Here is a 12,600-nt window from a genome sequence, read left to right on the forward strand (position 1 = left end):
CAGCCATTTCTCTGCAAATTAGTTTTTATACCTAAACAGACCACACATTATCAGGGACTAGAACTTGTGTTGTAGTCAAAAGGCCCAAATTCAAATCACTCTTTAAAAGGGGTAATCCGGAGTTTAAAAGAAATGACAAAGCGGGTACCCCACCACTTTTTTTGGTAAACAGTGGAGGTGGTGCTTGAGAAATAGAAACCACACTCAAATGAATAGACAGAGCTATGGATGCCAGGACTGACCTGACCATCTAGGAGATCAAAATGATAGTTCTAACCATGTTTGTTTACATTGACTTTGTTTACAAACATAGGAGTTAAACAAGCTTATATTTTGGGTTCCGATGGGTATGACAGTGGAACTAAGCTCGAGGCAGTTAGAGGTTATATTCTTCAAGAATCACTGGATATATCTAATTCATATATCAGTCCAAAAATGGATGTAGCAACTGCTGACTGGCCTTTCAAAGACTGTCTGTCAGATATGAGATATTCATAATACTCAACACCTCCTTTGGGCGTCATTTGGGAAATATCAAAAAGGTTTATCAAATCAAATTGTATTGGTCACATAAACATGGTTAGCAGATGTTAATGTGTGTATAAGGTAGTAGTTGTGAAATTGTTAGATTACGTGTTAGATATTACTGCACAGTCGGAACTAGAAGCACAAGCATTTCACTACATTCAGTGTTGAGGATCACGCATTAACATCTGCTAACCATGTGAATGTGACCAATACAATTTGATTTCACGCGAGTGCAGCGCAATGCTTGTGCTTCTCGATCTGACCGTGCAGTAATATCTAACAGTAATATAACAATTCCACAACGACTACCTAATAAACACAATGTAAGGGATGGAATAAGAATATGTACATATAAATATATAGACGGGCGATGGCCGAGCGGCATAGGCAAGACGCAATAGATGGTATAAAATACAGTATATACAGTTGAAGACGGAAGTTTACATACACCTTAGCCAAATACATTTAAACTCAGTTTTTCACAATTCCTGACATTTAATCCTAGTAAACATTCCCTGTTTTAAGTCAGTTAGGATCACCACTTTATTTAAAGAATGTGAAAAGTGAGAATAATAGTAGAGAGAATTATGTATTTCAGCTTGTATTTCTTTCATCACATTCCCAGTGGGTCAGAAGTTTACGTACACTCAATTAGTACTTGTTAGCATTGCCTTTAAATTGTTTAACTTGGGTCAAACGTTTCTGGCAGCCTTCCACAAGCTTCCCACAGTAATGTGGGTGAATTTTGTCCCATTCCTCCTGACAGAGCTGGTGTAACTGAGTCAGGTTTGTTGGCCTCTGTGCTCGCACACATTTTTTCAGTTCTGCCCACACATTTTCTATAGGTTTGAGGTCAGGGTTTTGTGCTGGCCACTCCAATACCCTGACTTTGTTGTCCTTAAGCCATTTTGCTACAACTTTGGAAGTATGCTTGGGGTCATTGTCCATTTGGAAGACCCGTTTGCAACCAAGCTTTATCTTCCTGACTGATGTTGCTTCAATGCATCCACATAATTTTCCTCCCTCATGAAGCCATCTATTTTGTGAAGTGCACCAGTCCCTCCTGCAGCAAAGCACCCCCGAAACATGATGCTGCCACCCCTGTGCTTCACGGTTGCGATGGTGTTCTTCGGCTTGCAAGCCTCCCCCTTTTTCCTCCAAACATAACAATGGTCATTATGGCCAAACAGCTCTATTTTTGTTTCATCAGACCAGAGGACATTTCTCCAAAAAGTATGATCTTTGTCCCCATGTGCAGTTGCAAACTGTAGTCTGGCTTTTCTTATGGCGGTTTTGGAACAGTGGCTTCTTCCTTGCTCATTTTACTGTGGATATAGATACTTTTGTACCCGTTTCCTCCAGCATCTTCACAAGTTCCTTTGCTGTTGTTCTGGGATTGATTTGCACTTTTCGCACCAAAGTACGATCATCTCTAGGAGACAGAACGCGTCTCCTACCTGAGCGGCATGACGGCTGGGTGGTCCCATGGTGTTTATACTTGCATACTATTGTTTGTACAGATGAACATGGTACCTTCAGGCGTTTGAAAATTGCTCCCAAGGATGAACCAGACTTGTGGAGGTCCACACATTTTTTTCTGAGGTCTTGGCTGATTTCTTCTGATTTTCCCATGATGTCAAGCAAAGAGGCACTGAGTTTGAAGGTAGGCCTTGAAATACATCCACAGGTCCACATCCAATTGACTCAAATTATGTCAATTAGCCTATCAGAAGCTTCTAAAGCCATGACATAATTTTCTGGAAGTTTCCAAGCTATTTAAAGGCACAGTCAACTTAGTATATGTAAACTTCTGACCCACTGGAATTGTGATACAGTGAATTATAAGTGAAATAATCTGTCTGTAAACAATTGTTGGAAAAATTACTTGTGTCATGCACAAAGTAGATGTCCTAACCGACTTGCCAAAACTATAGTTTGTTAACAAGAAATTTGTGGAGTGGTTGAAAAACTAGTTTTAATTACTCCAACCTAAGTGTATGTAAACTTCCGACTTCCAACTGTACATATGAGATTAGTAATGTAAGATATGTAAACATGATTAAAGTGGCATTATTTAAAATGACTAGTGATCCATTTATTAAAGTGCCCAATGATTTGAGACCGTATGTAGGCAGCAGCCTCTCTGTGTTAGTCATGGCTGTTTAACAATCTGATGGCCTTGAGATAGAAGCTGTTTTTCAGTCTCTTGGTCCCTTCTTTGATGCACCTGTACTGACCTCGCCTTCTGGATGATAGCGGGCTGAGCAGGCAGTGGCTCGGGTGGTTGTTGTCCTTGATGAGCTTTTTTGCCTTCCTGTGACATCGGGTGCTGTAGGTGTCCTGGAGGGCAGGTAGTTTGCCCCTGGTGATGCGTTGTATAGACCGCACTACCCTCTGGAGAGCCTTGTGGTTGAGGGCGGTGCAGTTGCCGTACCAGGCGGTGATACACCCCGACAGGATGCTCTCAATTGTGCATCTGTAAAAGTTTGTGAGGGTTTTAAGTTACAAGCCAAATTTCTTCAGCCTCCTGAGGTTGAAGAGGCGCTGTTGCACCTTCTTCACCACACTCTCTGTGTGGGTGGACCATTTCAGTTTGTCCGTGAAGTACACCAAGGATCTTAAAACTTTCAACCTTCTCCACTACTGTCTCGTCGATGTGGATAGAGGGGTGCTCCCTCTGCTGTTTCCTGAAGTCCACAATCATCTTTTTTGTTTTGTTGATGTTGAGTGAGAGGTTGCTTTCCTGACACCACACTGAGTGCCCTCACCTCCCTCCTCTCTAGGCGGTCTCGTTGTTGTTGGTAATCAAGCTCACTATTGTTATGTTGCCGGCAAACTTGATGATTGAGTTGGAGGCGTGCATGGCCACGTAGTCATGGGTGAACATGGAGTACAGGAGGGGGCTGAGCACGCACACTTGTGGGGCCTCAGTGTTGAGGATCAGCGGGGTGGAGATGTTGTTTCCTACCTTCACCACCTGGGGGCGGCTGTCAGAAAGTTCAGGACCCAATTACACAGGGCGGGGTCGAGACCCAGGGCCTTAAGCTTAATGATGAGCTTGGAGGGTACTACGGTGTTGAATGCTGAGCTGTAGTCAATGAACAGCATTCTTACATAGGTATTCCTCTTGTCCAGATGGGATCGGGCAGTGTACAGTGTGATGGCGATCGCATCGTCTGTGGACCTGTTGGGGCAGTATGCAAACTTATATGGGTTTAGGGTGGCAGGTAAGGTGGAGGTGATATGATCCTTGACTAGTCTCTCAAAGCACTTCATGATGACAGAAGTAAGTGCTACGGGGCGATAGTCATTTAGTTCAGTTATCGTTGCCTTCTTTGGTACAGGACCAATGGTGGCCATCTTGAAGCAGGTGGAGACAGCAGACTGGGATAGGGAGCGATTGAATATGTGCTCTGGGGCCTCGGCAAGGGATGTCGTCTGGGCCAGCAGCCTTGCGAGGGTTAACGCAATTAAATGCCTTACTCACGTTGGCCACGGAGAAGGAGGGGGGGGGCAGTCCTTGGTAGCGGGCCGCGTCGGTGGCATTGTATTCTCCTCAAAGCGAGCAAAGAAGGTGTTTAGTTTGTCTGGAAGCAAGACGTCGGTGTGCGTGATGTGGCAGGGTAGCTTTTTATAGTTCGGAATTGCCTGTAGACCCTGCCACATACACTACCGTTCAAAGGATTGGGGTCACTTAGAAATGTCCTTGTTTTTGAAAGAAAAGCACAATTTTTTGTCCATTAAAATATCATAAAATTGATCAGAAATACAGTGTAGACATTGTTAATGTTGTAAATGACTATTGCAGCTGGAAATGGCAGATTTTTAATTGAATATCTACATAGGTGTACAAAGGCCCATTACCAGCAACCATCACTCCTGTGTTCCAATGGCACGTTGTGTTACCTAATCCAAGTTGATCCTTTTAAAAGGCTATTTGATCATTAGAAAACCCTTTTGCAGTTACGTTAGCACAGCTGAAAACTGTTGTTCTGATTAAAGAAGCAATAAAACTGTCCTTCTTTAGACTAGTTGCGTATCTGGAGCATCAGCATTTGTAGGTTCGATAACAGGCTCAAAATTGCTAGAAACAAAGACCTTTCTTCTGAAACTCGTCAGTCTATTCTTGTTTTGAGAAATGAAGGCTATTCCATGCGAGAAATTGCCAAGAAACTGAAGATTTGGTACAATGCTGTGTACTACTCATTTCACAGAAGAGCGCAAACTGTCACTAACCATAATAGAAAGAGGAGTGCAAGTACATTCGTGTCTAGTTTGAGAAACAGACGCCTCACAAGTCCTCAACTGGCAGCTTCATTAAATAGTACCCGCAAAACACCAGTCTCCAGGCAACTCCGGGATGCTGGCTGGTTTATAAAAGCAATAAGCATCTCGGGAGTTAGTGGTATATGGCCAATATACCACATCTAAGGGCTGTATCCAGGCACTCTGCGTTGCGTTGTGCAAAAGCACAACCCTTAGCCATGATATATTGGCCATCTGCCACACCCCCTCTGGCCTTATTGCTTAAGCTTATAGCTGAGAGGAAAAAACTATAAATTCTAAACCCCCAAAGATCCTGTATTTAGTTAAGTGATAATGCTCGAAAGCTGGTGTTTGTTGGATATATTGGCACGAGTGTTGTTCGCCGTAGGCCAGCAAACCATACCAATATATCCAACAAACACCGGCTTCGAGGGCATTATCACTTTTATCCAACGGGTTACTAACATATTCAAATAATGATCGACATATTTTCATTTAAAAAAGTTAAATTTATTTGTACTATTTCATCCTTCTACAAGATATAGTCCCGACACAAATCTAGGGTTGCTAGAGACGCGACCCAGTCGTTCATTCTTTTTGTTCTGTATCTAGAGACGCGACCCAGTCGTTCGTTCTAAATGTTCCATTGCCATACTGACTGGCAACGTTCTTATCCCTTGCTTGCTAGCTAGCCAACTACGGCTAATTTACAGTCAAAAAGTGCAGCCAGAATAACAGCAAAGTAGCTGCATTTGTTTAAGCTGTTTTCTAGAGACATTTATTTGGATACATCCATAGCAATGAGCTAATGAGGCACAATTTAGCCTGGCATAGAAAATCTGCTCTCTCGATTGGACACTGTTGTTCAGAGGAGTTAGCCAACAACACAGCTAACACAATAACTTCAAACTGAAACTGGAAAGACTGCAAACTTGATGCACTTCGTCTTGATTTACCTTTTTTCAATTTACATTTCTTTGTATATATATCCATAAATATGATGTCAGCTGATTCATGATTTCGATTGGCTCTCTCCCTCTCGTCCCGACTCCCGACACCTACACGTTCATTACTGTGGAACAGTTGGAGATCAAATTTGAAAATTGAAATATTGTTGCAAATGTTGGAGACAGACAGTAAGGTTTATACAAATATCCACTGTTGAGAACTAAAAGTTAGTCTAAAAGAAATTTGATAGAATGCTTTTTATAGTGGAGATCAAGTTGATAACTTCCCTGCCTGGGCTGGATGAGACAGTGGATTGCGCAATCAGATGGAACAGAGTAAATAGGCATTTTAACGTTGTAGATTTAGCCGGTGGTAACTTGTGGAATAGACACCAGCTGGAATGCGCTTTTAACCAATCAGCATTAGACCCACCCATTGTATAATGAAGTGTATCAGAGTTGCAGCCCAGTCCTCATAGGTTTGGAGGTAAAATATAGATAGAAGTTAGTGGTTAAGATTTTGCCATGTAATGTACGGAAGCTGTCTGAAAGCAACTACAACACAGACACTGTGGTATGTATGAGGATGTGAACCATGCTCTGAGATCCTGTTCCATTGTTTCATCCTTTCATTTTTTTGTTACCATAATTCATTTGGAATCATATTGCACATGTTTTGTCTGGCTCTTCTGTTATATTGCACAACTTCCAAACATTGCACCATTTGATCAACGTCAATATCAAGGCTGCGGTGAGAGATCTCGGCGTTCCCACATACAACCACACCTACCCACCCACGCCTGAAACTATTAAAACAAGCAGGAGTTACCAAATGAAGGGAAGGACTGGTGTGTTGTCATACCTCGTAGTGTGTGCTTGTTGGGCCACAGGAACCATGGCAGTAGCAGCAGGTAGAGCAGGTAGACCAGAGACAGGGCATTGTAGCGAAACAGGCAGGCTGGGGACACACAGAGGTCAGAGGTCAGAGGACAGGCACGACACAGACAAACATCACAGTCAATGACTGATACACAGCAATATTTCTGAGTGGTTGAATGGTCTAGGTACAAATCTGGGAATTGAGGTCACATTGATGTGTGGACTTCTGAATAAATCAGAGAGGAGACAGGAAGAAAGGGTGAGGGCTGAGACTGGGGTTGATTTAATGAACGCCTCTGCCTTTCATCAACAGGTCTCGCTGACACACTCTGACACTTGTGATTGTTTGTAACCGCATGCCTCACATCCACACCTCCCTTTACTGGAAAACATCTAATGAGTCGACATACAGGCAGGGCTTTCTCAGGTCCCTGTGAAAGCAGCAGGGCTGGACTGTGTTAACAGTAACACAGAGCTAGATGGCAGCCAACCGTGGCCTGCTCTGCACTAAACATTCCTTTAATAATAATGATTATAATAATAATAATAATGATGATTATTCTACTGATAATACACCAGACCCTGTGATTGTCCAGGCATAAAGCTGGTTACTCAGCCTGTGTTCAGTGAACTAGCTAGCTGCTGGTCATTTGAGCGGCTGCCAGGGGACACGAGGGCTTTCCAGACTGCCTGCTGGGGCCCTGGGAGGGCTGCCTTCACACCCCCTCTCCTCTTCTCTCTCTCCTCTCCCCGGCAGAGCTCTGAGACTGGAAGGGTGAGCTGGGAGCCCAGCGCTCTGATCCCCTGTGCTGTGCTCAGCCCCTTGTGCTCTGGATCCTAACCAGGCCTGTTAGAGTCCTGCCACAACCGTCCGTCTCACAGCATTTCATCCTCACAACCAACTCTCATCTGGCCCTCTGGGTTTCCTCCTCAGTAACCTAAAGTAGCAAGCGTAAAAGGAACGCCTAAGCAGGGTCTGAAGAACTCCGAAGCATTACGGTTTCTACCAACCCCAATGAGGGTGGCCCCACAGAGACCCAGCAGGGGGAAACAGCACTGCCCAGTGTCCACAGCTGACGGCTGAGAGCCCATCCCACACATCACAACATATCCACCATAATAATGCCTTGCAGTCGGTCACTGTACCCAGTACAGTACTGTGTCCCAGCCCCGCAGGCGCTCCGCCCTGGCCTACAGTCTGCTATAGATCTATAATTAACACAACCAGAATGGGAGAACAAAGACAGGCTTTGTCCTATAAGTGAGAGTCAATGAGCTAGCTAGCGTGTGGCACACAGCGCTGTTTGTACTAAGGATTTCACTGGCCCACTTGAGGGAGCCTTCCTATTAACTCTGGCTTAATTGTTAGCGAAATGGAGTCCCCCACTGGTACAACTTAAACAGCTCTCACTCTCTCCTTCTGTCATGTGGATCATATAGGAACAATATCTATTTTTATATAGCACACGTGCATAATGTCAAGTGTCATGTGCAGTGTAATGTCTTTAGCAAACTCAGTGGCAGAGAACCTGCCAATGATCGTGAGGATGGACCAGTTAGGCTGACAACATTGGCTGAAGGGCAAGTCACTGCGAGTTACTGTTTTGACTTAATGTACATATCCCCATGGTTACCTCACCCTCACATGATTTAACATGACATGAGTGAATGCTGGGTTTCCCAAACTCGGACCCGGGCCCCCCCCCACCCTGCTCACACGTTTTGTTTTTTTGCCGTAGCACTACACAGCTGAATCAAATAATCAAAGCTTGATGATTAATTGGTTATTTGAATCAGCTGTGTAGAGCTAGGGCAATAAACAAAACGTGCACCTGGGGGCTGATAAAAGTGACAGTCGACTCTGGTTTACTGGGTCGCTAGTCTCTGCCCGGCCAAAGGTGAGAGGTCCACCTCAGAATGTGTGTGGTTCAAGTTCATCTTTTCAACACTGAGGAACCACGACCACAGACTGTTGCAGGGCTGCTGGGAGGTTCTATGGCCAAAGACCAGCAGCCCTGGGTCTGTCTTTAATCAGCTGGTTCTGGATCAGATGCTGAGATCATCAGCTTCTCATCCGACAATCAACAGGCTTCGACAGAGAGCAGAGAGGGGGGGATGCCCCTAGTCTGCTCTTAGTTTATTGTAAATATGTGCTGCTAAAATGTAGTAAGAGCTTTTTCCTTTCTATTAATCCCTCTCCCAGTCATTGAATCTCAAGTATCCTCGCTCAAATGTGCACACACACCCACGCACTAAACCAGCCGGTGACACAGTGCAGAAAAATGGGTCGCAACTCAACTGAAGCAAGGAAAAGTTAAACAGTCTGAGGAGTTCCTCCTGCGTTTCCTTCTTCCTTTCTTTCCATCTCCCTTCATCCATCTCCCGGACTGGCTGGCTGTCTGTGTACCTCCTCTGTAGCATATCCCCAGTGTTTCCATTCCCCTGCCTGCCTGGTAGCCTGACTGACTGCCTGAGCAGCTACACTACACTACCTATTGCACCCAGCTAGGAAAGTAGCGGTCAGCAAATCAGGATTACTTTATACAGTACGAACAGTGTCCACCTTTCAATTTCTGAAGAATCTCCTTATTAACAGTCAATGGGAGATGAACGGTTCGGATGAGTAGCAGTAATAGTATTTTAAGTTCTCAAACAAACACACGCTTTCACATACACCAAACATCTACCAATCAGGTGTGGCATGAGCGTGACAGACAGAGTACTGAGATCCTGTGGTGCAGAAACAGAGAGAAATGCCATGGGATCAAGGGAGCAATTAGCCATCGATAGAGAGAGAGAGAGAGGAGGAACCCACTCCTCAAAAAGCAGCACTACCTCACTCTGTTGTTCCTACAGGGTCAAAGCCCTAACATCCCAGCAGAGACTCCCACCACCAACGGCTCTAAATAGCAGAGCCCATAGACTCTCAAACTCTGCATCGGATAGATTCAGGAAATTATGGTAATTGAGCTTGGAAAACCAAACAGCATGCCGCAGAGTTGGGGTCGTGACGCACCTCTGAGGAACACACTCATAGTGTGTGTGTCCCAGCTTGGTCTGTGCCCTGTGCAGAGTCAAACACGGTGAAAAGCTGGTCTCTATTGCCCAGGGCCTTATTATGTATGCTCTATGGTAAAACACCTTTGGACTACACTTACTGTACTCCTTTAGAGGTACCATTTATACTCCGCAGACATCACACTGAATTAAGTCTCAAGCTCTTCAGAGTTGCATAGCTATTTTTGGGAATAGTTTTCAAATGGATACCTGTGTGTCTCTGGAGCACATCTCACCCTCAACATATATTTCAATAGAACTCCTCTTTATTAGAGAAAATATTAAGAGTGGTTGTTTCTTGAGGGCCTTGATCACTGCCTAATCCATTACCATACCAAACCATGGACCAAACTACTGACAGAATGATGCATTGCAAACTGCAAAGACTAACAGACTTGTTACACGTTACTCTCTGAAATATCTTCCCATTACATAGTTGTAGACTCAACAGCAGTCTTAATCCTCAATGTCAATAGACAGTCACACTTCTTATATACAACCCCCAGTCCATCGCCACCCAGTCCAACTCCTGGCCAGACAGGCTCTATGTTTCCCATCTGGCATGCCGTTGTTTTATGGCTCCTGTGTTGAATGAGGGAGGAGATGTGGACTCCTTATCTCCACTGACTTACAGTCAGGGACTCTCCTGTATTGAAATGTTCTTGCCAATCTTTCCAGGGCTTTGGCAGTTCTTCCTAAACTTGAGGTTGTTTACTGTACGGCAAATAGAAAGGTCTCCACAGAGTAATCCTGCTAAGCTGACTGAACAGAAACCTGCATTGGAAGAACACTGAAGAGGGAGCTGACCTTTTACACTCAGGAGGTTTTCATTTTCTGGTGGACACTCAAAATGTCATCATCTCCATTAGGCAAAGCCTATTGGGAGAATCCAAGCTGCTGATCTGATCGCCGTTTTGCTACCGTAAGATTATGTTTAGAAAAAAACAAATTGGTATCGTTTCTCTTTTTTTTTTTTTTTTTTTTTTTTTTTTATCGGCTCGAGTAGATAGTGGTTGTTGAATTGTTTTAACTGTATGGGCCTGTCTGTAAAGCAGTTTATCCCACATTAGCTTTAGATCAGCAGTGAATCATCTCAGATCACCGTTTTCAGTGTCTGCTGCCAGAGCCAAATCTGATTAAAATACGTTTCCAATGTGCGGAATTGCCACAGGTCATGAGCAACACAGTCACAGTGGATCTGTCTAATATCAGAGCTAACGGATCGCAATACCTTCCACCCTCCAAGCATTTACAGTGTTTTCAGTGTAGTGGTGCTTCTGAGAACACATGGCAAGACAGTGACTGTGACAAACAGTGTCCCAGAGAAACCAACCCAGTCAGTTAAAGGCTCCTCTCGCTCAGACAAAGCAGTGCGTTGACAAATACTAAGAGGCAGTGTTGCCAATATGATCCCTGCACTCCGCTGGAGCTTTCCATCCCCGGTAGTGTGGCCAAATGCCTGTTAATCAGATGGGCAGATACCCAGTTTTCAGGGACCTCCCCCTGGTCCTGACAGCAGCTCCTCAATCACATCTTAGCTTCTCCCTGGAGCTAGCTGAGTCATAGCAGAGGCACGGGCAACATGACCGTGTCACCAAATATAACATGAGAGAAAGAAAATCAAATACCTAAGGCATGTCCTGCGACAAGGCAGGCACACCACAAAACACTGTCAACAGAAAGTGCCACGTGACTGCAGCTCACATGTGCATACAGAATAGAGCTATCCCACCGCAGAAACACTACACAATACACACAACCCAGACGGTGCAATGCAGCCACATCAAAGGTGATTGAAAATGACACATAACCTTTAGCAGCAGAAAACGGAGGGAGGAAGTTGAGAAAGCGAGGGAAAACATAAGAGGCGAGGCCAACTTCGATCACTTGGTTGGGTCTGAGAGAATGTGCGCCTGCTTGCCTGCCCGGCCCAGTGAAGTCAACAGCTACAGGACTCCAGGGGCCCACAGCTGGCCCTCACAGTGACCCCAGTCTACAGGTATGTGAGCACAGCCCAGTCCGGCACGGGTCACAGAGACAGGAAGAGAGATGGCTGGAGAGGGAAAGAGGGGGAGGGGAGGAGAGAGAGGGAAAAAAGAGAGATGGAAAGGAAGAGCAAGGGGAAAGGGAGGATATAAAGAGAGGGAGAGGTGGGGGAGTGAGAGAGAGATGATATGGGAGAGGAGTGGGTGAGTAAGCGTCTAGGATGAGCCAAGTGGGTAAAGGGTAGTGAGAGGAGGGACAGATACTGGAACATGGAAACATCTTCGGAATGAACAGCAGGGTTCTGATGTCAAGCAAAACATCCGGGAAACTCTAAACTGGCAACTTTGTAACCGTCCTTGTCAACAGTGGCTATGAGTAATCCTGCACTATAATTGGCGCTGTAACTGGACTAACTATGACGCAAAAAAAAAAGACAACACTAGATCTACATGATAAAGTTTGTTAAACACAGAATGGTCCTGAATGCAATCTTATGTTTCTTTCAAATTCATCATGATGGCCTGGTTCTTACTGGGCGTAATTGCAGTCATTCAAATTTTAGCTCCACAACACAAGGTCAGATCTTCAATATCATGGATAGCTGAATGACATGTAGATCCCTCACAGAAGTTGAGTGGATTATGTACGTCTCTCTCATACAGCGGTGTGGGTTCAGCGGGTCTCTATAGAGCCCTGTGATTCCTCCTGACTCTTTGGCTCTGGTTAGAATGAGTCACACAGAGGTCTTCCATTGCAGCCGTCCCAGATCTGCCGTCTTCAACATGTCTTGTGTTTTCACTACTATACAGCTGAAAGGACCCTCTTATTCAACACACCAGTGGAAAGTACCCTAACTAGGCTCACTACAGTCTATCACCTGGGCATTCATTCTATTATTCTGCTGGAGTCTGCGTAGCTGAATAGAGGGGTTTAAGGG

At 44.8% G+C, this 12,600-nt stretch overlaps 1 protein-coding gene across 1 annotated transcript in view; it reads right to left on the reverse strand.

Moving 5' to 3' along the window:
* The window catches only part of piezo1 (piezo type mechanosensitive ion channel component 1 (Er blood group)), a 70,295-nt gene that overhangs the window by 39,968 nt on the left and 17,727 nt on the right, over nt 1-12,600 (reverse strand). The window contains exon 2 of the mRNA XM_031809714.1: nt 6,604-6,699. Within this exon, the coding sequence (XP_031665574.1) occupies nt 6,604-6,699 (96 nt within the window). The remainder of the gene's footprint in view (nt 1-6,603; nt 6,700-12,600) is intronic.

This window comes from Oncorhynchus kisutch, linkage group LG3 (assembly GCF_002021735.2).
Source record: "Oncorhynchus kisutch isolate 150728-3 linkage group LG3, Okis_V2, whole genome shotgun sequence".
NCBI classification, from domain to species: Eukaryota; Metazoa; Chordata; class Actinopteri; order Salmoniformes; family Salmonidae; genus Oncorhynchus; species Oncorhynchus kisutch.